This window comes from Podarcis melisellensis, assembly GCF_964234715.1.
Source record: "Podarcis melisellensis genome assembly, chromosome: 3".
NCBI classification, from domain to species: domain Eukaryota; kingdom Metazoa; phylum Chordata; class Lepidosauria; order Squamata; family Lacertidae; genus Podarcis; species Podarcis melisellensis.
Window position 1 is genome coordinate 23,244,459 of NC_138530.1, and position 25,329 is coordinate 23,269,787.

At 44.6% G+C, this 25,329-nt stretch overlaps 1 protein-coding gene and 1 long non-coding RNA gene across 3 annotated transcripts in view; one reads left to right on the forward strand and one right to left on the reverse strand.

The window, feature by feature from the left end:
• LOC309366030 overlaps positions 1-25,329 on the reverse strand; it is a 115,198-nt gene that overhangs the window by 24,652 nt on the left and 65,217 nt on the right. The gene's annotated exons all lie outside the window — the stretch shown is intronic.
• On the forward strand, positions 776-21,725 carry KCNG3 (potassium voltage-gated channel modifier subfamily G member 3). 2 transcript variants are annotated; one of them, XM_081904983.1, is made up of 2 exons: positions 776-1,691; positions 18,759-21,725. In XM_081904983.1, the coding sequence occupies exons 1-2, from the start codon at positions 964-966 to the stop codon at positions 19,402-19,404; spliced, it is 1,374 nt and encodes a 457-aa protein (XP_081761109.1). In that variant the 5' UTR covers positions 776-963; the 3' UTR covers positions 19,405-21,725. The 2 variants fall into 2 exon arrangements, with proteins under 2 accessions (XP_081761109.1, XP_081761110.1); XM_081904984.1 differs by having other exon boundaries at positions 776-1,658.

Sequence of the window (25,329 nt, forward strand, 5' to 3'; positions counted from 1 at the left end):
GAAAGGAAGGGGGACAGGTAAGGAAAACTGCGAACTCGAGGACCACTTGTTTTGGTTTTTTAAGTTGCAGTTCCTATAAAGCCATCTGGGAATAGCAGACAGGGGGAATGCGAATGTTAATATTGCATGGAATAAATATCTAGAACACGGTTAAGGCGGGCGGTGAAACCTGCCCCCCCTCGCGCTCCAGGTCCTTGATTCCTCGAGGAAAGTAAAGAGCAGCCTCTGCTCAGGTGCCTCCGTCTTCCTCTCCGCGCGGCGCCGAGCGGGAAAGAGAGGCAGCTCGGCTCGCTCTCCGCCCGGGAGGGGAGGCGGGAGGGAGGAGGCGTGTCCCTTCCCCGCCGCCTCTGCCCTCACTCCGAGAAGACGCGCCGCCGTGTCTCTCAGCCTCGCCAGCCGCGCGCCACAGAAGCAGGGAGCGGCGCGGCGCCTCGAAGGCTGCGCGGCGCAGCCCGGAGCTGTCCAAACTTCGCGGGACTTTGCCTCGCCTGCTTTGCCAAGCCATGCCCTTCGCGAAGCCCGTCTGGGCTCTCTCGCGGCGCGGCGGCGGTGCCTCGCCACAGCCAGCGCCGGGCGACGCGCGACAGGAGCGCACCGAGTGGCCCGCCGCCCCTCGGTGAAGCCCCCACCTCCCTTGCCGCCGCGCTCTTCCTTCGGGCGCCCCGCTCGCTTTCCCTTCCGAGGGACTCCGCGCGCTCGCTTTCCCCGCCGAGGGGGGCCGGGCGGCGCGCGCTCCGCTTGGGAACGGGACGCCGCCCCTCCGAGAGGACGAAAAGAAAGACCCGGAGGGCAGAGGCATTGAAGCGCGCGCTCTAGACGGCGCCGCTTCGAGGCTGGGCGAGGAGGAGGAGGAGGACCCCGCCCTTCCCCGGCGCGCACCTCGGGGCTGCTGAGGTGCCGCGCGAGCCGCCCGTCCTCCCCCGCTCGCCGTCTCCGCCCTCCCCCGCGCCCGCCCCCCGAGCCATGAACTTTGGCCGGGGGGGCCCGTCGGTGGTGGTGTTGAACGTGGGGGGCACCCGCTACTCGTTCTCCCGGGAGGTGCTGAAGGACTTCCCCCTGCGCCGCCTGAGCCGCCTGCACGGCTGCCTGTCGGAGCAGGACGTGCTGGAGGTCTGCGACGACTACGACCGCGAGCGCAACGAGTACTTCTTCGACCGCCACTCGGAAGCCTTCGGCTTCATCATGCTCTACGTGCGCTACGGCCACCTGCGCTTCGTGCCCCACATGTGCGAGCTCTCCTTCTACAACGAGATGATCTACTGGGGCCTCGAGGCGTCGCACCTCGACTACTGCTGCCAGCGACGCCTCGACGACCGCATGTCCGACACCTACACCTCCTACTCGGCCGACGACCTGCAGGCCGCCGAGCCCGCCGCCGCCGGGGCGGCCTGGGGCAGCGGCAGCACCACCGCCAGCAGCAGCCGAGGCGGCGCCGAAGCCGGGGAGGGCAGCGGCCGCGCAGCGCCCCCGCCCGGCGCCGAGAAGAAGTGGCTGGAGAGGATGAGGAGGACTTTCGAGGAGCCCACCTCTTCCTTGGCCGCGCAGATCCTGGCCACCGTCTCCATCCTCTTCGTCATCGTCTCCATGGTGGTGCTCTGCGCCAGCACCATGCCCGAGTGGCGGGCGGCCGAGAACCGAAGCATGGAGGAGCAAAGCAGGTACACAGCAGACTCACTCAGGGAGCCTTCAGGGTAGGAGGAAATCTTATTCTTACCCCCCCCCTTCTTCGACGGTGTCCCGTCCGAGTGTGTCCCGTCTCTGTCCTCCTCTCTGCAATGCTCCCTGTCTTCTTCCTCCTCGCCATCTTCATCAGCGCGATGGTTGCCTTGCCACCAGTTTCTCCCAAGTGCTGGTGTCACGCTGGAAACAACCATCGGTCAAAGTCCACCTCACCTTCCCCCTTTGCAAAAAGAAAGAAAGAAAAAGGTGGTGGGGATAGGGCAGGGGTAGCTATTTCTCAGAAACTCCTACAGAGCGGAAATGATTGCTCAGCTCATTTACTTTCTTGCAGTACTGTGTTGCCTTTTCGTCTGCCAGGAAGTCCCAAGGCAAGGTGTGTGGGGTACATAGCTGTCAACTTACATATGTGAAAATAAGGGATCAGCAGCCTTACCTGTCCCGGGGACAGTCTACAGGATATCTAACAATCCAGGATAGCAGCGGGAAATGGTGCTGGAATAAGGGAATTTCCCGCAAAAAGAGGGAAGGTTGACAGCTATGGTGGGGTTCCCAAGGTGGGACAGCAAAGATGCTTCTTGGGAGGATTACCCCATCCAAGCACTAACCAGACCCAGGGAGCAATCCCCTGCATGAGAAATTGCCATAATGCCAGCTGGTGCAAGTTCAGAGAATGTAAAGTTATGTCAGAAGCAAACCCTGGTCAGCAGCAGGGCTGCTGCTCTGCCTAAGTCTGGCAGAGGGGAAACAAGCCTTTAAAATAGGTTTCCTGGTCATGTGACCGAACTGAATAGGCTTAGGATTCAGTCTAATTTGCCTCCATTCTGGTCCAGCCTTCACACACACTTTTGGGGCACATTACACTCGTATATTTTGGGCTGAGCCATGGCAGATCTTGCCATAGGATTGCCCCCTCAGACCTGCTTAGCTTCAGCAAGAGGGTGCCCTCGTACGCCTTTAGATTTAGGACCTCACCGTAACATTTTGGATAAGGGGGAGTCAACATTCCAAGACTACAGCAGCAAACTTTCTGGGTGCCAGTGAGTGATCTGGGATTTATATTTATTATTATTAATCATAACAATAACATTAAAATGTTTATAAATTGCACTTTCATAGGAAATATAGCAGGGCAGCATAGTTCCTACCCCAAAGCCTTCATTAAGAGTCTTGCACAGCCCTTCCTCGAGACATCGGGAAAATGGTATATCAGTAGTTTTGGAAAACTAAACTGGCTGGGTTTTATGGACCTGAGAGGCAGCTTCTGAAGTAAGAAGCGGCGCTTCAGTTTCCAGAGGGAGAAATATGCTCTGTCTTTCCACGGAAGGTGTTTTTCCTCCTCCCCATAAAATGGCTAGATAAGCATCTCTTGCAGGGTGTTTCAGTTCACTTGCTTTCAAACTGTGTCTTGAGGAGCCTGTGATTCCTTCAGAGCTTATCGGGGATTATTCAGGGTGAAAATCAGGAATGGCAGGCAAGGTTTCCTGAAAGATAAACTTGCCCATCACTGCTAATATTTCTCTGCCATGTGGAGCTATAGGGGTGTGTTCCTGGTTCAGTTTATATGAGGCAATGCCGATACCCAATGCCTGGCCATTGCAATGGACGAACTGCGTGTGTGCTCTAGCCCAGAACATACTCTGCAATCCTCTGTAGATGCAGTTGAAGTTCCATGGCAGAGAAAGTGCAAGGGTCCTTAGCAGCAAATAAATAGCTTTTTTGGGGGTGGGGGACTTTCACTGAGGGGGAAAGTTTGAAAAACGGTGCTTGAGGTGCATAAGGAACTCTCCCTCCAGGCACTTGGTGTCTTAAGACAGGCAGCTGAAAAGGGAGTTAAGGTAAAACATGCAACAGAAATTTATTTCAAATAAGTAAATGAATCAGAAAAAATTAAACATAGACTCACTACAAAAAGGTCAGACCTGTCTTTCAGACTCATCTTCCTCAGTGGACTTGAAAGCTTATTGCAAATAATAAAGGCAAACAATTAAATATTGGCATTAATGAAGGAAACAGAAACAAATAGGGTGGGGAAGTACAAAATTCCAGCTCATCCACAGGTTTTGACTTTTAATTTACCACTGCCCACCTCTTCATTGAAATATATGCACTGAGCAAATTAAAAAACTAACACATACACACACAAATGCTTGAATTCTGTTAAGGGTTATTTTAACCTTGGTTGTTTGCACATTCTGCCCCTGTCCCCTTGCAAAGCCCACCAGCACTGACTCCCATCTTGCCTCCGCACCTCCTGCTAGCTAACCGAACCTGTGAGCTACCATCTTAATTTCCCGCGATGCCCTGGAGTGACAGCTTGTGGGAAATTAAAATGGCGGCTCCACCCGCCAGAGGGCACTTTGGCTAGTGTCTCCTCAAGCCTAGAGCCTAACCCTTTCTCCCCTCACAGTGGGGGTCTTGATTTGGAATATATGTAGGAAACTGCTATGCCCTGAGTCAGACGATTGGTCAATCAAGCTCAGTATTCTCTACACTGATTGGCAACAGCTCTCCAGGGTTTAGAATGAGTTCATCAACTCTTACAAGCTTTCCCTGGTGGCAACCCAGAGATCTGTATGGTACTTTGCTGGTGCCTCATGTAGCCACAGCTTTTCTAGCCCATTCTTCCACCTGTCTTTTCATCCATCCTGTCTACCTCGAAGCCTGCTTGTAGCAGCTATCAGAAGAAGAGCAGGGAAGGAATGGGCAGGAAATGCCATGGATACCTGATTTCTCATTGCACCACGAGAATTTAAAGTTGCAGCCTGAAAACCATACTTCAAAGGTTAAACTATGTGATTCTGATGTAGCTAGAAGATGTTTCCCTGCCCTAATCCATGCCCTTGGGCAAATGCTTTGGACATGAAACAGGATGGCCTATATGTAAAGTTTCTCCAAGAATGACAAAAAATAAACAATTCTGCAGGAATGGGGAATGATTCTCCCAATGCCTCTCACCCACACAATGCACTATATTCCTTTCATTTATTTATTTCGTAAAATTTATATACTTCTTGAGTGTAAGAAAAAAAAAACCCTCAAATCAGTTTTCAACGAGGAGAAAACCCAGTAAAATTATCAACAAAAGTAGTTAAAAACAGCTATTAAAACATTGAAAGAATAATTAAAATCAAAGATAAAGTAAAGAACCAGATCAAAACACATGTCAACATTCTACGTATCTGAGTAGGTTTGCCTAAACAAAGGAAGTTTTTAGCAGGCACTGAAAAGAGTCCAGGGAAGGCACCTGTTTGACATCAATACAGAGAGGGTTCCAAAGTAGGGGTGTTGCCAAACAAAAATACCAATTCCTTACAAATGCAGAACAAGTATATGTGGCACCTGTAAAATTGCCAGCTCTTATTATACAGCAACCTCTTTCTCCCATTTAGCATAAAGAAACTTTTTTTCTGGGCTTGTACCAAGTAATGTTACACCAAGCAAGTAAAGTAGTAACTTTATTAAACCAGTTTCTGTCAGTAGAAGAATATGCATTCTTTAGAGTGATGCAGAATTCTTCGTTTGGCTGATAAAATGGACAACTCTGTAAAATTTCATTCCTCTTACGTTAATCCAATAACAGTCTTATTGAAATTATTATTATTTTTGGTTCCAGATAAGAGAGGAAAGCATGTGTGGTTTGCTTGTTTCAAATTATCATCTACTGCTGCAGGAAGTTGCTGTTGTATAGAAAATAATGACCTAGCCCTGAAGCATCTCTTAACTTTTGAGCTTTTGATCTCGCAGCGCTCCAACCATGGCTGCACTCATCGTTGAGGTCCTGTTTTAAAAGCTGGGCACTAGCAAGACTGAATAGGGATTGTGGCACCTTTGGATATGGATGATATCTGCTCCCTTTGAAGTTTATGGGGACTTTATTGCTAATTTCACTTGTCTCCTGCTGCTTCCCTCCTTCACAGTCGGGGAGCCATCGAAGCACCTTTATAAAAGAACTGTCTTTCATTTTAAATAATCCTCCCACATCTAAAGATACACTCTAATTAGTAAGCTGGGAAGTTAGGCATTTTAGATAAAACTTCACAGAGGCATGACTTTCTCACAGCAAAACTTTGGCAAGCCAGTTTGGGTGGGTGGGGAGAACACTTGTTTTCGATGTGGGTTTGGAAGAAAACTGTCCATGATGTCATATTTCTGAGAAAACTGCCACTATCTGACTTTGTTCCAGTGCTTTATATACACGTTACTCTTTCTTTAGAACTTGTTGCTTCCCCTCCTAGAAATAGTCCTGGTTTGATAAGTAATCATTTTTAAAGGCGTAATGAATTACTGGAATGAATCTACAGTCAAATAAAACTGCTGCAAAAAACCCCAAGCACAGTACTTCAAATTGAGCACAACTTCATATCCTTAGATCTGGGCAGCCTCTTTAGTATTTAATATCAATCAGATCCTAGAGGATTTTTTCTTTTTTTAAAAAAAGAGCTTCTTGTGGTACTCATATATTGATAAAAGTGTCGTGGGTGCCAGCACAAAATGGCTGCTGACAGCAGCAAAATAAGAAGTGCCAGTACTCTGTGCTAGTGAGTACCGTCACAAAAAGTCCTGGTTACTACACATTTTTAGTTTATTTCTAGATTTGAACCAGATATTTTGTAGGAGGGAAAATAATACGGCCTGGGTTGGGACGGGAAGAATCTTAATAGAAATTGAAATAGATATATAAACCAGTGCTATTGACAGATTTAGGGGAGAATGATTTTCAGGTGTCTTTTATAACAAAGATGCAACAAACAACGTATTAGAATGAATTATGATTATAATATGCAGTAGTAAGATAAACTAGGGGTGAAATAATTGGGCTGAGAGAGATATCCTTTACCCTTGGCCTTTACTCAAAGGCAGGATTTTCCACTTCAGATCCTGAGTTGGCATCTTCTTAATATCAGTTTTCATTTTCGGACTCTGTGTCCTCAGCTATATCTCTTAATTTCGGCTGAACTTGTGAAGCAGCCCATTTTTGCTGTACCTTCAAAAATCCCATGGGTTTACTCTGGCCATGAATTAATGAAAACAGCTTCAAAACCGAACACCAGGAACTTTTGACTTCAGCTGAAAATTATTAACTAGGGCCAAGTCCCATAGGAGTGGGGTACATATTAAATTGTCGATAGCTTCTTCTGTGAGCATGAAATATGGGGCAACTAACTGTCTCTATATTAATGGAGTATGCGCACCACGGAAACATTCTGTAGAGAGCCACATATGGTACATGTCCACTATATTCATGGAATTGAAAACAACCCACATGGTGGGTGCCACAGAGATGACAGGGTAGAAATAGATGGCGACACAGCCGATTTTGGACATATGCCTAGTGTGAACTGACTGTTAGCTGTTACAGGTGTATGAGTATCTTTAAGAGTGAACTTCAAAACAAAAGGTAGCATTCAACTAAATTTTACTCAGAGTAGACCCATTGAAATCAATGCGCATAGAACTGTGGAGTTGAATGGGACCCCCAGAGTGCTCTAGTTTAACCTCCTGCAATACAGGAGACTAAGGTGCATTAATTTCAGTGGGTCATTCTGGGTAACACCTACGTGACTACCATCCAGAAAGAAAAGGGTTTTTTAAAAACAACAACAACAAACACTAATATTCTTCTGTCCTTTGCCTTCACTTTGAGCAAATCTTTGCTGATTGAAGGTTGTCACGCTTAAAAGGAACTGGGGGGGGGGGACTTGGCCATCATTTAATTACCCTTTTTTCCTGATCAGACCTAATTTTCTCTCACTAATAGTTTGTTTTTAATTTGCTTAGTGCCAAGGTCAGTCTTCCAAAATCGCACATATCTCTGCTCATCTGTTCATACAGTTCTGCAAATTTCATTTATAAGGTGTTAACAGCCTTTCCACAAGTCAGTTAACAATGATTACTAATGTGACTCGATTCTAACACAGGGCATTTCTGAATTATCAGTTTATTTCAACCAATTCCTAGGAGTCAAATAAACGCAGAAAGATAATTAACAAGAGGCCATTTCTGCACTGTCATCCCCTTAAAACTTGGTGCTGTTTCAACTTCAGCCCTGCTGGATTTGTGGGTGACTAGTGGCCCCAGGTGAGGACTTGCATCCCCATTGGGGTCAGACATTTGCACCAAGCTCAGAGGACACAGGGTGGGCATCTTGGGGCACCTCTACAACAGCTGCCTCTCCAGATACCCGCAGGCCCTTATTGGCTAGTCTCCATGACATCACTACTGGTTTTGACCTCTGCACCATTTTCTGGCCTTTAAAGAGTCAATGTCAGAGTAATTAAATCAGTGCTTTACTCCATCAGAGGCTAGGTGACACACTCCCCAAGTACTACTTATTCCGTCATTTTTTTAAAAAAAAATTGAAACAGCAAGCATTGGTCTTCCTTCTTTTGTTGCTTGAGGTTTAGTTTTATCAAGTTCTTTGCACAACCCCATCCTCATACCCCCTAGCACTGGAGTTCAAATATCCATTCTGAGTTGTTTTGTTCAATCCCCGGCATCTCCATGTAGGGCGAGGGGACAACCTTTTCTGAAATTCTGGAGACACTGCTTGTCAGTGTAGATAATACTCAACTACATGGACCAGTGGGGTCTGACTCTGTATGTGGCAGGTTTCCATGCTCATAGCTTCTCTGTCTGTGATGCATACAAATATATGTTTTTGATGCATACAAATAAATCTTCCAGGCAGGATTTGGGAGATTTTGAAACGTTTCCATTTGCAGGGTGAAGGTAGAAAATTGTGGGAGTGGGGGAGTCTGTGTGCATGTGTATGAAGTTTTGCTTTTAAAGCAGAGATTCTGAATGAAATTATTACCAAATTTCGCTTATTACTCATGGTACTAGCAAGTTAACAGAATGGTTAAGCCATATATTTGGCAAGAAAGGGAGCGGAACATAAAACCGCATAGTACCAAATACAAGAGTAGATAACTTTACAAAATAAATAAATTATTGAGTTTCAGAACAAACACAAAAAATATACAGTGTAAAACTATACTGTATGTATTCAGAACTCAAAAGACATGAGCCCCTTTCCATGAACTGTCCCCCTCCTCCTTCTCCAGAGAGCTCAATGTCATCAGCACAGCCAAAGCATATCCATAAGTATGTGGTTACAGCAGGAACGGATAAGAATAGCTGATCATTTCGCACTTTTCAGAGGTTGCTGGTAAAGCAGACCTGGCAGTATCCAGTCCAAAGCCACCTGATGTTCTTTCCAGCTGGAAAGCTGACAGGCTTCTCAAAAGAAGTAGCTGCAGTTTCTCCCTGTAAGAGAGAGCAAGCGAGCGAGCGAGCATGGAAACAGCTATAATGGGTAACCATATTGAGTTCATTGCTAGAAGCAGTACAACCCCTGCTCCCCCCAAGACAGTAATCATACTCTGCTCTCTTGTGTGCCCGTGTAAGAGAATGGAAGGGTTAAGTGGAGAGTTCAAGATGCCCAGAAAACTTTAGGTGGAGAAGGTGTGGTGCCAGGTTAAGAGGGAAGCACAGTGTAAGATAAATGGGGAGGGAGTGGGGGACTGTGGACAATTGCTAATAATAGTCCTACTCAGAGTAGACTCAGTGAAATGAATGGACATAACTAACAATTCCATTAAATTCACCAAGTTTACTGTGATACATAACCTGAGTGTGAAATGATCTATCATCTATCTACCCACCTACCTACCTTCATTGCTCCATTAATCCCTGTGTGATTTCCTGGAGCCTCTGCTGTAAAATAATTTAATAGGGCAAACTGCCCTCTAAAACAAGCAGATGAACACCAAACATTTGCCAAACCTTGCAATAAAAGAGATTGCAACCAAACACAAGGAAGAACTTTTCTGAAGAGTAGTACTCCACTGGTTTCGCTTGAGCCCTCTCCCTTCTTTTAGCTTTTGCAAATTTAACATTCACTGTTCATATTCCTCTTGCTCCCACATAGCAGATGGCTGACGAGGGTGCCTTAGCCTTTCTGATCTATGCTCTCTCCCATAAATTAACCCAGGGCATGACTTACTGAAATGCATGTTGTGGAAAATCTATCTTAGGGTAGCTTTTTTCAGTGCTTTTCCATAACAGGTCATTTGGAGCAATTCGACACGATGAAGCCATCTTTAAACACACACACCGTTCCTGTGATGCCAATAAAACTGTCTTGTACATGTTTTTTTTTGGAAACTTTCCCCAAGGATGTGCATGCGCAGCAAGAACAGACTGTCTCACCCAACACCTCACTCTGTATGCTGGGATTGTGATTTTTTTAAGGGTATGTGTTTTACCAAAGGCACAGTTTACTAACCATAAAACCCCTGGGTTCTTAATCTCAACTAAAGCCCAAAGAGCTGCTACTGGAAACACAACACATTATCATTTGTGGAGAATATTTATCCCCCATTATAAAATTGATCTCCGTAAAGGTATTGAATTCCTATGAGCGCCAGTAAAATATGTCAGAAGGCGGTAGGACTGCAGAACATTTAAACGTGAATTTAAAAAGAGATAAAACTGTTCTAGGCGTATATCCAGTTTGGCAAGTCCTATTCTATAGCTCCCTTTTATTTCTGGCTTCCATTCTAAACTTCTTTAAATAGAGGATTGTGGGTGGCTAATGAAAACTATAGGCATAACTTTAAACATATGGATATACTGTAGCTTATCTTCTGCAACGCTATGTGTATTTCAGAAGATGCTCCTCAGAGTAACTTACCCCTTTATTTACACTGCATACTGGCCAGAAAAAGGTACACTGGGCTTGCACCACATTGAAATTGGTGTGTTTTAAGTGGTAAGTTATGTGATTAAGTCCCAGACAATCCGGCAGAAGTCAAGAGCTATCAAGGCCTGTTCGAATGAGAGAGCTAACCAGATTGGGGCTTCAGTTTTGGTCGAATTGTGTCCATAATTTAATCCATATTGCTCATTGTTTTATCTGACTCCAGTAGAACATCCTTGCATTTATATTAGAGATCAGCAACTAGGGAGTCATGGGGCTTTGGGTCTTCTGTCCCTCTGACACAGCCTTGGCCAACATAGTGCCTTCTAGATGTTTTGGACTGTAAGGACAATCACAGTATTGTGCTGGGAAAAGAGGAACCTCTTCTCCCAGGCCAGTGCGATCACTTTTAATTTACTTTTTTAAAAAAAAATATTTATGTTTCCTATTTAAGACACCTTTGGGTGTAAGATGACACACAAATAAAGCTAGAATAATAATAATAAAGTTCTCTGAAGAGCCAAGACAGAGATTTTTGTGGTGTTTGCTGTGTGTGTCTGCATGAGTGCTGTGTATGTGGCAAGTATGGGTGTGCTGTGTGTGAGAGTAAGTATGGGGTGCCATTGCTCCCATTGGCAACACCCTCTTTCACTTTGGTCTTTCGCACTGCTGGTGAGTGGCCCTCAGAGGCCTGGCCAATAGCAAGTGCAGCCCTCAGGTCAAGAAAGATTAGTCACCCCAGTACAAACTTGTCAGCTTTGGAGTGAATGAGCAATGTAGCATTGTGAGTACCATTTGGTTGATTCCAGTTTTGATTCTACAGCTGGATTCAGGCACTGTGCAAAACCATGGTTTGTGCTAATCATAGTTAGGAACTCATACAATGGTTTGAGCCTTGGGAACTTCTTTTTGTATGCTTTTGTTTCCCATCTGCTTCATTTGTAAGATTGCTCCCATTTCCACTTGTGGTTTGTTAATGGCCTGTGAATTCAACCATAACTGCAAACCATAGTTAGCACAAACTGCTGTTTGCAAACCAGCTTCAAGCTTTATATTCTGGTTTGTGAGCCCCAAACAATCCACTGCTTGTGGGAAGGATGGGATTCAGATATTAAAGCAATTCATGGATTTGCAGTTAGCCACTCGCCTGGTTAACTGTGATCAGAGTCCAGATGGCCTTCAGGCTAGGGTCCCATGCAGGAGCGGGGAATAGCCATGTTGTTCTGTTATTCTCCCTCCTCTCTGTAGTGTTACCATGCAACCTAAATGCTTTGTTTCTTGTAGGGTTGAGGGGCCATAGCTCAGCACGAAAGCACATGCAGAAGGTTCCAGGTTGCGTCTCCAGCTAAATAATTTGAGATAGTAGGGGTACGGGAAAAATAAACATCTCCTGATGATGCCTTGGGAGGCAGAGTGGACAATAGTAAGGCAGATGAACCAGTGGCCTAATATTGCATAACAATCCATACCCAAGCTGAATTTCAGGAGGAACAGTCATGGATTGTGGGAGATAGTGACCCCTCCTTACAAAATGGATGCATCGCTGTGCTAGATAGTATGAGCATCTTAGGCATACTTCTTTGGAAGTTAAGTGCTAATTGGATCTTCCTTCCAAACAAATGGACTGAAGCTCAAATTCACATTAACTTGTAAGCAGCCGGAAAGATGCCATTTACTGACTTCCATGAGATTTTGCCTAGGTAACAGCTGGAGGCTGGAGGGGAATTTACTGGTGTTTTCTAGGGTTTCCTTGATTTGGGAATACAATCATATTCTTGCACAAACTGATGTAGACTAGTTTAATCATGTGCTGTCTTGTCTTCTGTTTTCCCCCTTCGTGTTTCTTGTCCTTCATATACTGTGTTTTATTCAGACATTTAGTGGACGATGAGGCCAAACCTCTGTTTTCCCCCGTTTTAATGCTCAACAAATTTACTGGAGAATTTTAGACAACCTCCAAAGGGAAAAATGTGCAATTTGCAACTAAAAGATGCTTTGACAGCTCGGAATGTAATTACTTTTGAGTACAACAAACTAGCCTTATTAGTGATTTTTAAAAGAATTCTCAGGCTGTCTGAACCAGTCTATATGTAAAATAGGCTATTCTGTTTGGGTCTTATCAGTCAGAGCAGAAAATTAAACAAAATGATTGGTTTATAGTAAAGAAGAAGAACCCTAGATTTCGAATCAACAGACAAAGAATTGCATTAAAATAACTTTCATTAAAAGGCTGATAAATACTCCAAATTAGAGAGTTTTAGACAAGGACTAAATTAACATTCAACTCAAGTGCAATCAACACAAAAGAAAATTGAATGGCCATATGCGTTGGAATATGTAGATGTTGGGAATATGTAGTTTCTCAGGTTTTCTTAATTTAACTATGACAGCATTCACAAATGCTGAATTCCATTTTTTTGTTTAAAGACAGCCTCACTGGAATTAAGTATACTAACAGTACAATCCTACACACATCTACTCAGAAATAAGTACCATAGCATCCAATGGAGCATAGTTCTAGGTAAGTGTGCAGGATTGTAACCTTATAGCACAATCATGTCTATTCAGAAGGAATCCTCACTGGACTCAGTGGGTTTATTCCCAGGTAACTGGGTATGGGATTTACAGAATTCAGTGTGGCCTTGCTCCTGTACCCAATTATCTGGGAGTAAGCCCTACTGAACTCAGTAGGATTTGTTTCTGACTATAGGAGAGCACCACACAATACTGATATTTCCAATATCAGAACAAAATCACACACACACAGTTTTCATCATTACACATAGCAGAGCCTGTATCAAAGCAACAGGGATGCCTTTTTAAAAAATGCATTTTTCTCTGGCACCATTCATCTATTTCAGGAGTTCCCAGAACTGAGGTCCATTAGCTTCACCTAGGATGTTCTGCAGCATGTCCATAAAAACACAATTGAAAATCACACAGCATCTAGCGCTGTTACAACAACGGGCACAAAAAGCATTAAGTGATCTGCTGAGGCCCTTTGCAATTTGCGAGTGGTCCACGAGGAAGAAAGTTTAGGAACTACTGATTAATTTTATGATGTAGCTGCATTTTGAAACTACCATCCTGCCACTTGCTTAGGAGAATTCAGGATTTGTTTTTATTGTAAGGAGCGCATATTTGGGCAGGGCAAGCTGTCATAAAAAATGGATGATATTCAGTTTAAATTAGGTGCCGTTAAGGCCAGTTGTCACAACAGTGCACTGAGAACTGGGTGAGGCTTGCTTCTCCTACTTCCCTGCTTCATTAGCCAGGCAACATAGTGCATCGACTGATAGTTTTGGACCAGAACCTGGACGGTGCTTGACCATAGCAGCTTATTTATTTATTATCCATTAATTGTTCTCATGCCCCACCCTTCTTCTTAATCAGAGCCCGGGGCAGCTGCAAGCAAAACCGCACCAATATACAGAAGCACAAAACAGCAATTAAGGCTACAACAAATTCACAACAACTTTTAAAGCAGGAGCAGCAAACAGTACATTCTCTCGCCAGCAGTGTGCAATTAACCACCGAATGCCTGGGGAAATAAAAAATGCTTTAAGTGCAGCGGAATTGTGTGTGGCAGAGAAAGGTAGAACGGGCGAGAGCTCCTTTTCACATGGCTTCCTTCTGATTTTTTTTTGCAAGCCGCTTGCAGATTAGCATAATCCTGCATTGGCCTTGGGGAAACTGCAGAGTCAGACAGGAGGTTTCTTGAGGGGGCAGAGGAAGGATAAGGTGCATGTAGTGCTTGCGGCACTGTAAAATGTTCATGCTGCCATCTTCAACCAACTTGGACCTTCCTGAAGTTTTGGACTGCACTTCCCATCACCTTTGGTTGTGCTAACTTGGCCTGATGGATTTGTAGCCTAAAACAGGTGGAGGGCACCAGGTTCCTACAGTCCGAGTTACACTGATGCACCAGCCATGGAGGAGTAGGAATCAGCTGCCATCTCAAGGCATTTATTACAATAGCAGTATCAATCACACTGTTCAGCACAGTTGCATCTCTGCCTCTGGATTCAGAGCTATGGATTCTCTTTGCAGTCCTGCAGAGAGGCCTGATGGAGCCACAGTTGCCAATTGCCTCTCTTCCCCATAACACCACCAGTTTGGTGCTCTCTGCTTCATATACTCATGAGCACTTTCTATATTCTCCCAGTGATTCATACAAGTCAACAATGGGAAACACGAGCTTTTGAAGAGCACTGGAATCCTTAAGGCAAAAGAGGAATGAGAGTGGGCGGAGTGAGGTTGCAAAATAGCACACGAGGCACTCTTGTCTGTGGAGGCTACAAAGCCAACATATTTTACCGAACCCAGAAAAAGTGGTAAAAATTATTTTTTAAAAAAAATAATACAAAATATGTGGTTCCTTTTTGCAAGCATTCCAGTTGTGCAAAACACTTGGGAAATGCTATAACATGATATAAACATTTCCCTTTGAGTACCCTGAGGTGAGAGTAGATGTCACATGGATGACAAAAATGAACAAGTGGCATTGGGAAGAGATTTAACCTCTCATCCCACTTGTGCTATATCTCCGAATGGCTTGCAGGCCAGTCTGGTTGCTGAACACTGCTGTGATCAAAGTGAAACTACGGGGCTACATTTGCCTCTAAATTGTGCGGAAATAGGAGCACGCTGTGTGTCCTAATGTTGCTTTTGCTAACCTGGAAGATGACAGAAACAAAGGCTGCAGGCTTATCCCCTGGCAACTGTATGTTATATCCATGACGGTGGAGTAACCACCTTGGCCACAGGCCAGAGCTCCTCAGGAATTTAGCATACCCCACCCATGGTCCTTCTCTTCAGGAGCTGCTTCTTTCGTTGCTCCACATCCACATCTTGCCTATGAACATTTTGCAAACTTGCAGTGGAGATCTCTCTTACCATCCATCAGGATTTTCATTGGTTCAACCAAGTTGCTCTATAGGCAGTGGCTTCTGCTTTTATTTCTGAATCTTGTTACCTGGTGAAAATGGGGCGATGATAGCCTAGTGGATGTGGTGGTGATGCAGAGGAGTTGCTGTTAAGGTAAGTGAACAAAGCCTCGTCACAGTTTATTTACTGAACAAGATTTAAACACGGTTTGATCGTAATAAAATCTCTCTGCAAGGAAATACACACACACAAAGTTTTTTAAAACCAAGTAATTAAAAACATCTAAAAGATAATTAAAAAGAACAGCAAAAGATTAAATCACTTCAACATCTGTGTGTCTGGATAAGCTTCCCTGAATAGAAACATTTTACGGCGAAAAGAATACAGCGAAAGTGCTTGTCTGATGTCAATAGTCAGAGCGCCGAAATGCAGGTGCTGCTGCACTCAAAGATTGATTTCTTTAAACTCTGGGATAGATATGATACAGCATGTGCCCTTGCTGAACATCGAAGCACTTGATTGGGCACATAGGTTGTGTAAGGAGATATCTCACAGATAAACTGATCTAAAGACGTTGAGGCCTCTAATAGCAACACCTTGAACTTAGTCCAGTAACAAATTGGCAACTAGTACAGATCTCTCAGCAGAGGAGTTACATGCTGGCAGGGTCTCACTCCTGCCCGCAACTGTGCTGCAGCATTCTGCACTAACTGTAGTTTCCGGATCAAGTGCAAGGGAAGCCTCACATAGAGTGCATTGCAGTAATCCAGTCAATCACCAGTGCCTGAACACCTGTTGTCAAGCTCTCTAGTTCAATCTGTGTTCTGCCAGTCTGTGTAGCTGCTCCTCCAGAGGGAGTGCAAACCCATCCAGGACAGATAATTGACTATTTTTTGGACCACTCACACACACTGCCTCTGTCTTGCCACGATTCAAGCTCAGCTTATTTCCCTCCTGCACCCCACCACCATGTCCTGGTTCCAATCCAATTCCCACACAGCCATTCCCAATTCAGATGTTGTGGAGAAACAGAGCTGAGTATCACCAGCATACTGATGACATCTTGCTCTCAAACTCCTAGCAGCTTCACATAGATGGGGATAAAGTAGTGCCCTGGGGCACAGCACAATTGCCATGGGGGTGAAAAGCACTCTTCCAGTGCTGCTGTCAGGACTTGGTCCTGTAGGTAGGATCAGATCCACTGCAGCAGAATGCACCAAATTTCCATTCCTTGAAGCCTCTCCTGGAATGCCATGAGCAATGGTATTGAAACCCATAGAGAGATCAAGAAGAAGGAGCAAGGTTGCAACCCCCCCCCCCCGACCCACTCTCTGAAAAGGTCATCCATCTGGGTAGCCAAAGACAGGCCTGAACCCAGAGTAGAATGGATGCAAATAACCTTCAACATCCAAAAATGCTTGCAGATGCCCCTGCACAGTGCTCTCCATCACTGATTTCCCCTAAAAGTTATTCCAGTCCAAGGAGTCTGGGGCTGGTTTCTTTAGGAGTGGTACCACCGTCTCTTTCAAGGTAGCAGGGACCGCATCCTCACACAACAAAGTGTTGGACCCCAGCCAGGCGAACCCTCTCTGCTAGATTTCATAAGCTGAGAGGGAGTCAAGAGTGTGCGTTGCCATGAGCATAGCCACCAGCAACTTTGTCCACATCAGCTGACTTCAGAAGCCGAAATGTGTCCCGCAGCACATCAGCGACTATTGCATTGGGTACTTCTTCTGTAACTGCGGCAACTGCAGAGTCAAGGTCAGTCTGAAGCAAAGCGACTTTATCCTCGGAGTGGGCAGCCAGTTGGTCACAACCGCTCCTTGGATGTTCCATGGGCCCCTCCTCCAGAGTGGGAGTGAGCAATCTCTGGAACATCCACCGGTTCAGCTAACAGAGGTTGCAACGCAAGCTGCAGAATGAGCAACCTTCACAGCCCTCATTGCCACAAGTTAGGCAGGATTGTGTTCATGAGCCAGTGTTCGGCAGTCTTTGAAGCTCTCGTGGCGTGATATGTTTATTTCGTAAGTTATCTGTTCTGTATTGCTTTTGTAATTTATATTACGAAAAGCAATATAAAGCACATGAAGCAAAACATTAAAATGATTTTCAGAAGCCACACAAAAAAACCCCCATGTCATTAGCAGCATCGTTAAAAACAACTTAAACCATCAGCCCCCGAATTGGCTTTACTGCCTGTGCAATGCTGACTGTGTACTATTAGAAAGTTTCCACCGTGTTTGAACAGGGCATTCAGTTTGAATCAGAACAGTCAATGCTGTTTTAAAGGCCCCATTCCAGCTTTCCCGTCACCTGGTAATAACTGTATCTGGTGCTCTAATTTAAGGATGTTGGTAACACAGTGTTCAGTTCAGTTCAGTGACTTCAACCACCTTGGAGAAAAGCTTGGGCTGTTTTACAGTTGACTGGTAATTATTCATCTGGGAAATCATTTTAAAAGGGCCTAGAATAGAGTCCTGGAGGGGAATAAAAGTGCTGACTAATTTGATCTAAATGCAGGAGTGCTGATCCCGTGCGCACACATGCGCACAATTCGTCAGCTTTTTCTCCACTGCACCATGGCACACTACTGGTACCTAATAGTTTTTGGTAGTATTATTGGTTTGCTTTCCATCCTTCCCTTCCTCCCAAAGGAGCCCAGGGGAGCAAACAACAAAGCTGCTAAATTATACAATTAGAAACAAAATGGAAAAAATGGAAAACAAACATTAAGGGCATCTAAAATCATTTAGAAACAGCCACGTATCTAACAGCCCCATGGCTAATAATTTCAAGATTGCCGGAAACTGTATCTTTCAGCTATCAAATGCCTCTGTGAACAGGAATGTGTTCCAATGCCTCCTGGATGTTAATGAATGAGAGAGGGAGACACACCTCACCAGAGAGGGCATTCCACAAATGGGGAGCCACCACCTCAAAGGCCCTGTGGTGGGTCAGTGCCAACCAGGCAGCACCACTCTTGGTGAAAGTAGTGCCTAAGTTTGCTGATACTGGAAGAGGTCTCCTTAAGGTACTTGGGTCCCAAGCTGTTTGCCAGTACTTGATCTAACATTGTCAGTTCCTCAATTTCTTAGATATTAGAGGTACATTTTTGACATGTATTAAGATTTTAAATAAATGCATAGAATCAGAAAACATAAAATCAGGCATAGTGCATTTACTAAGAAAAATATGTTTCTATTATTCTCTCCCCAAAAAGCCATCAGTATGTAAAAAAAAACAGGCTTTAAGAGAAAAAGATCAAGTGAGAGGTGTTTCTGGCAGCCTCTAATCCATTAGTATCTTACTAATAGCCGCTAGAAACCTGTTATTTGTGAGCTGAATCAAAATCCAGTAAAAAACTTATTTGGCATGCTTGTCTGCTAAAAGTCTGAGTCCGTGTCAGTGTAATAGTGTCCAAGTTCAACTGACCCACCAACCAAAATTACTCACAGGAATTGAATTGTTTTGCTTGTGTTTCTTTCAACAGGATAATTGAAGCAATCTGCATAGGCTGGTTCACTGCAGAGTGCATTGTGAGGTTCATCGTCTCCAAAAACAAGTGTGAGTTTGTCAAGAGACCCCTGAACATCATCGACTTGCTGGCAATAACTCCCTACTACATCTCTGTGCTGATGACCGTTTTCACAGGGGAGAATTCTCAGCTCCAGAGGGCTGGAGTCACCTTGAGGGTCCTGAGAATGATGAGGATTTTTTGGGTGATTAAGCTCGCCCGCCACTTCATTGGCCTTCAGACACTTGGCCTGACCCTGAAGCGATGCTATAGGGAGATGGTGATGCTGCTCGTCTTCGTCTGCGTTGCTATGGCGATTTTCAGCGCGCTCGCCCAGCTCCTTGAACACGGGCTGAAATTAGGGAAGCCCAACGAAGGCTATGCCAGCATCCCAGCTGCTTGTTGGTGGGTGATCATCTCTATGACCACGGTTGGTTATGGCGATGTATGCCCTGTCACCGTACCCGGAAGGATTCTTGGGGGGATTTGTGTGGTCAGCGGGATTGTGCTGCTGGCCCTGCCTATCACCTTCATCTACCACAGCTTTGTGCAGTGTTACCATGAGCTCAAGTTCCGGTCTGCTAGGTACAGCAGGAGCCTCTCTGCCGAATTCCTAAATTAATGGATAGCACAACTGCATTTCGTAGCAGCACTTATTATGTTGAAGGAATCGACCGGACCCTCCTTGTTTCTTCCCTGCTCCTGGTGACTGACAGGAGGGGCAATGCCCTATGCCCTTAAAGGAATGCTTTCCCTCTCTCCACCTGCAGGGTGACCCCTTTCTCAATGCAGGGATGAAAGCAAAGCACTCATTTCCTTAGTCTCATCGCACACGAGTGTCTCCAGCTTGTTGGACATTGCAGGCGGTATGCACTATTTAGAGTGAAGCACATGCATTTAAAATATGTCTTTGATTTTGATGTTCTCATTCATTTCAAGGTCTGTTTTCAGGAGCACACACAGTCCAGAGACTCACGTGATCAAGCTCGGCGCACCCAGAGTGGGTGGGTGGTATTTCTTTTTTAAAAAAACAGCAGCTTTTTGCATCATATGGCTAGCCGCTGTTGAACTTGGCTGTGGGCGTTGCAAAAGCCATTTGTGATTCGATTTGGGGTGAGAAGGTTCTTCTTTGCAGGGGGAGAAGGTTAGCAGTCTTGTTTCTCCTGAACAACGCACTGGGCATCTCAGTGAAGCTTTCCATGTTGTGCTGTAAGTTGTGATGACTGGGATCCTGAAATCATCCCTCTTTATTGGGGGTTTTTCCAGCAGCCTCTTTGACCAGAGACAATAGTGGATAAAGAAATGGAGGATGTCAACCTGGTGCCTTCCAAATGCTGTCAGTCTCTTAATTCCCAGCAATTCTTGCTAGCTTGGGCAATAATCAAGGATGGTGGGAATTGTAGTGCAACAACATCTGGAAGGCAATTGGTTGAGGAAGGCTGATATGAGAAATTATTTCTCTGCCCTACTGCTTCCTGCTCTGGGAGCCAGTGTGGTCTAGTGGTTAAGAGCGGTACTCTTGTAATCTGGTGAACTGGGTTCGCTTCCCCGCTCCTCCACATGCAGGTGCTGGGTGGCCTTGGACTAGTCACACTTCTCTGAAGTCTCTCAGCCCCACTCACCTCACAGAGTGTTTGTTGTGGGGGAGGAAGGGAAAGGAGAATGTTAGCCGCTTTGAGACTCCTTAGGGTAGTGATAAAGTGGGATATCAAATCCAAACTCTTCTTCTCCCCTGGAAAGGTGTTTGTTTTTACTTGGTTAACCAATTGTAAAACTTAAGTGATAATCTCCTCTTAACATTGGCTCTGCTTAGAACAGTGGTTGCCTGGCAGTGTTAAGAAGAACCTTTGGTTTCCCTTAAGAGCTTATCAAGGGTTTCCCCAGTGATGAGCTCCATAATGGTAAGACAAGCCAGGACATTACTAATAGTCTCCCCCTGCAATGCATACAGATGTTATTTTGGTGCGTTTTGAGGTTTCAGCTGAGTTGATGGCAAAGCTCAGCAGGCCTACAGTCCCAGATGTGAGAAAGCACCTTAGAAGGGTCAGTGAACACATGTTTGTCTCTCACACAGGGCTTCCTCTGCAGATGAGTCAACGTAGAAAGGGTTTGCATAATATGAAAAGTTTGGAAACCATTGTGTTCCAAATGCTTGAATCATCACCTAATTTAATCATCAATTTGCATGGTAAGAAAAGGGAATCCTATACAGAAATATCGTTTATTTGGAGCCCTACTATTTCTTGAACATTTAAGGTCTGTTGTCTGTTGTACACCACCTCCCTGCCTCACACGCACCCCATACAGTTGAGGAAATAATCTGATATCCACTAAAGCCAAGCAAATCTGCATTAGCGAAAGTGGAGTTGGGAAAATTACCAGATTCCAGATTTACAAACTGAAATGAGAATCTGGCCTTTTTTCTCCCTGTTGTGCCACATGTTTTCCGGTGAAGCAAGATTTTCTGGCATTCCATTCCTAAATATCTCTGCTCAGAAACAAAGCACTTCATTGCAAGTCAGTGTCTTTAGGTTCAGCGACAAATGTGATTAACGGGAGAGTGCTGCTATTGGACTTTATAAAAATTCAGTTGCTGACAATGTGATAGATGTATTTAGAGGGGACTCGTGTGTGAGCTATTGCTGAGCCTGAGTTATGTTGCCAACTCTGTTCCATCAGTATGAAAGCATTTGTTTGAAAGCCTTCAGTTTGTTGTTCTTCCCCTCCTTCCTCTTTTTATTAATAATTGCAGTACAATAGCCAGAGTGGTGGAGGAGATAAAGAGAGAGGGCAAAGTAGTAAAACTCCCTGCCTAGCCATGAAAGTAAGTTGGTGGCTCTGGGCCTGTTTCTGTCTCTCAGCCTAGACTTGCTTACAAGGTAAGTCATTCATAGGTTGACGGGAGAATAAAACAATGCCATATGTAGAGATAGCAAGGCCTGGGGGGGAAAACTGGGGAAATGGGGGGGGGGGAACGAGGTTCCCCCCTGTTTTTCCCCAATGCCATTTTCCCCCCAGAAAAAATGAAAAAAAGTGTGTGGTATATCAAACTCTCTTTTTTCAATTTTCCGGGGGGAAACGGCTTTTAAAGAAACCCAGAAAAAACCTGGTTTCCCCCCAATTTTTCTGTTTTTTTCCCCTGGCCTTCCCATCTCTAGCCATTTGTGAGTTCCTTGGAAGAAGTATAGAAAACAAATGTAAGTAAGACACACAGATCTCCCAAGAAAATAATTGGACGTTTCATACCCGAGATAAGGACTAGTTCTCCACACTATAATGGCAGGGAAATAGGGCAAAGGGAAATCAGATATGCAACATACTGAGTTCTGGCCCAGGAACTTCTGACCTACGAGCTTCCAGATGCGGTTGGACTTCAGTTCCTATCATCTCATCCCAACCATTTCCCATGCTGGCGGGGGCTGATGGGAGCTGGAGTCCAAGAACACCTGGGAGGCTTACAGGTGCCCCTTCCCTAGTCCATGGTATAGTCCAGTCTCTGGAAAAACCTCCTCAGACCACCCCCACCAGTTTTTAATCCTTTGTCCAAAACTGTCCATGCCTCCTTTGTTTTCTTTGCCAACCATAAAACGATTTTCTTTTAAAGGAGAGATTCTTTGGATCATGTTGAACCATGGCATCAGCTGTGCCTCATTGGCAGATTTGCAGACTTCATTTATATATAAATATATTGCAATCAAATGGGGATTTGTTATCCCCATCTGTGACAGCGATCCTTACAGAAGGAAGCCATTCAGACCTGATATACTTCAATATGGTTTATTGATTGAAAGGTCAAAAATAAAACACAGCTCCGCTGATATGGAAAAGAAGCTTTCGAGCTAAATATAGGTTGTGCTATGTAAAAAGCAGTATGTACTCTCTTGTAAATGTAGAACCAAAATAAAGGAATTCTTGTTCTTTTGTAGTGCTGCTTAATGGCGCTATTAATACGACTTAGGAAAGCTGCCATAATAGACCTACGCTGTTTGAACATTAAATATAGGCACAGTCAAGCCAGGACTGTTTGCTGAGAAACGTCAACATGGAACTTCTTTGTTTCGTTCAGAGTCTCAGAATCTGTCTTTTATCTGAATTGGTGTGTTCACCTAAAAACAACACCATTGTGAAATGCTTATTGTGAGTGTGTTTTTGGAACATCTCTTGCTGTTGCCATGTGTTCCCATTTAACAGCGTTAGGAATTTGACAGAAACCAGTTTAAAATTATTGTTTATTTTAGATCTTGAACCGGCTTCCCATGCACAGTTTTTATGTGGTCAGCCAATAGTGCCAGCCTCAGCATAGCAGCATACTCCATGCTATTAACTCCAGGAGAAGGGGTGTGTGTGTGTGTGTGTGTGTGCGTGTGTAAGCTAGCTGGTAGCTGCTTTCCTCCCCATGGAGAATCAAAGTGGCATGTGATCTGAGGTTCCGACCAGTCACAGAGAACCCAGGAAGGTTTCGAATGTATGTCAGGTACTGGTTGAGCCCAGGAAGGCAGATAAGATCATAGTAATTTTGAGTGTGATCCGTTTGCAAGCACCAAAGAAACTGATCTAAGGGAAGGGCTAAAACTCAGTGAGAGAGCATCGGTTTTGCATGTAGAAGGTACCAGGTTTAATTCACAGTATCTGCAAGTAGGGTGGAAAACCCTGGAGAGTCTTTGCCAGTCACTGTAGAGCAGGGTTTCCCAAATTTGGATCTCCAGATGTTTTTGGACTACAACTCCCATCATCCTAGTTGGCAGGACCAGTGGTCAGAGATGATGGGAGTTGTAGTCCAAAAACAGCTGGAGACCCAAGTTTGGGAAACCTTGCTGTAAAGAATGCTGAGATGGATGGATGAATGACTCAGTATAAAGCTTCCTCTGTTCCTATGATCTCAGGGCAGGGGTCCTCTTGCCTGCCTAGTGGCTGCTAGAGTAGTCATGTGCTTGTATCCCCCTGCCAACAAATTCGTCTAAACTGCCGCCATTTTTAAAAAGGAAGAGCACATGCCAGCTCATGACACTGACAGGAATATCTCCAGCCATTCAGAAAGACCAGCTGTAGTCACTATTTTGGGGCCCTGTGAACCTCAAGAGTCACAAGGTCAGTGCCCAGTGGATGGAAAGAGTCCTAATGACCACAGATGGTGCTTTGCCTAGCAAGTCCAACCCAAAATTGTTGGTCACCTGATAATGAGAGCCTTCTTGACCTGACCTAGTCCTGTGGATGTAGGGACATATATAATACAGAAACATGCCATGTTAATGGATAAATTGGCCAAAAATGTGACCAGTGGTTTGATTCTAACGACTGCCCTCTAGCACTATCTCGCATTTTTTACACTACATACATGTTTGGAGTCTTAGTTCCATGTGAAGTTTAGGGAATATTGTGCCTTGGGTCTACTAATTCATGCCATGTGTTTATAATGCAAGTGGAATGCAAGTTTATGCAAGTGGCATAAAATAATAGAATAAATAAAAAGTGCATTGTCAACAATTATCAATGCATACATAAAAATTGGATTGCATCTGATATAAGTTTTAATTGAAGCAGACCCACAAAAATTAATAGACATGGCTAACTTAAGGCCAGTAATGTCAGTGTATCTACTCCCACATTTTTTTAAATTCAACTCATTCAGTATAGTATTGATTCTTGGCTTTTGGGAGGGGATATCTGATGATAATTGGAGCATTACTGATGTATTTCACATCTAGTGCATCAAAGGAAAAATTGGGTGTTGCCTGATACACAATATGGCCTATATGTACCGATTTGCACCGGGACATCATTTGATGAGGGAAACTCCATAATGAATGAGCTTGATGCTTCAAAAGATGGGTCCTAAATGTATCTTATGGAATACATTGTTCATAATCCATTGGAATTTTTTCTTGTATGAAACCCCCCCCCCCCCAAGTAAATTGTGCAAGAACACACAACTGGCTGATCCAGTTCAGAAATAATAACGTAATTCTAACCATGCATGCTCGGAAGCACTGGTAATAAATATTAATAATTATTTTATTATTTATACCCCGCCCACCTGGCTGGGTTTCCCCAGCCACTCTGGGCAGCTCCCAGCAGAATAATAAAAACAGGATAAAACATCAAACGTTCAGTGAATTCAGTGGGACCTACATCCAGGTAGCTGATGTTAGAATTCCAGCCTAGGTCAATCTGGGAACAATTCAGCATTTGACAATCATTCCGTCAGCTTGCCAGATGGAGCAATCCCTCTCTTCTCCACCCATGTCCTGTTCTGGGGGTTCTCCAGCCCTACTCCCCAGCCAATTTTGGGTGGTGAGGCAGGAGAAGGGGAAGCTGTATTGCACTAGCAGAAGTCCTTGTGCAGGCTTACAGATTGATCATGCAGAATCCTTCATTGCAAGGGAATGGACTGGATGACCAACTCTACAATTCTATGATTCTGTTATTCTGAAATAGGAATACTAAACCTTAAGAGCAGGTTGACAAAATCTGGTAATAATGACATGATTTTCTTGTCCTCTGAAAAGGGTCGAAGGAGCAGATTTCCCTCCCCATCATTGCAAGGGGG

What these genes read in the sequence shown, in the direction of transcription:
- KCNG3 (XM_081904983.1), top strand. Translation starts at nt 964, where the DNA reads ATGAACTTTGGCCGGGGGGGCCCGTCGGTGGTGGTGTTGAACGTGGGG. An exon ending in TCACTCAGGGAGCCTTCAGG is followed by an intron (nt 1,692 to 18,758) that starts GTAGGAGGAAAT and finishes TTCTTTCAACAG; the next exon opens with GATAATTGAAGCAATCTGCA.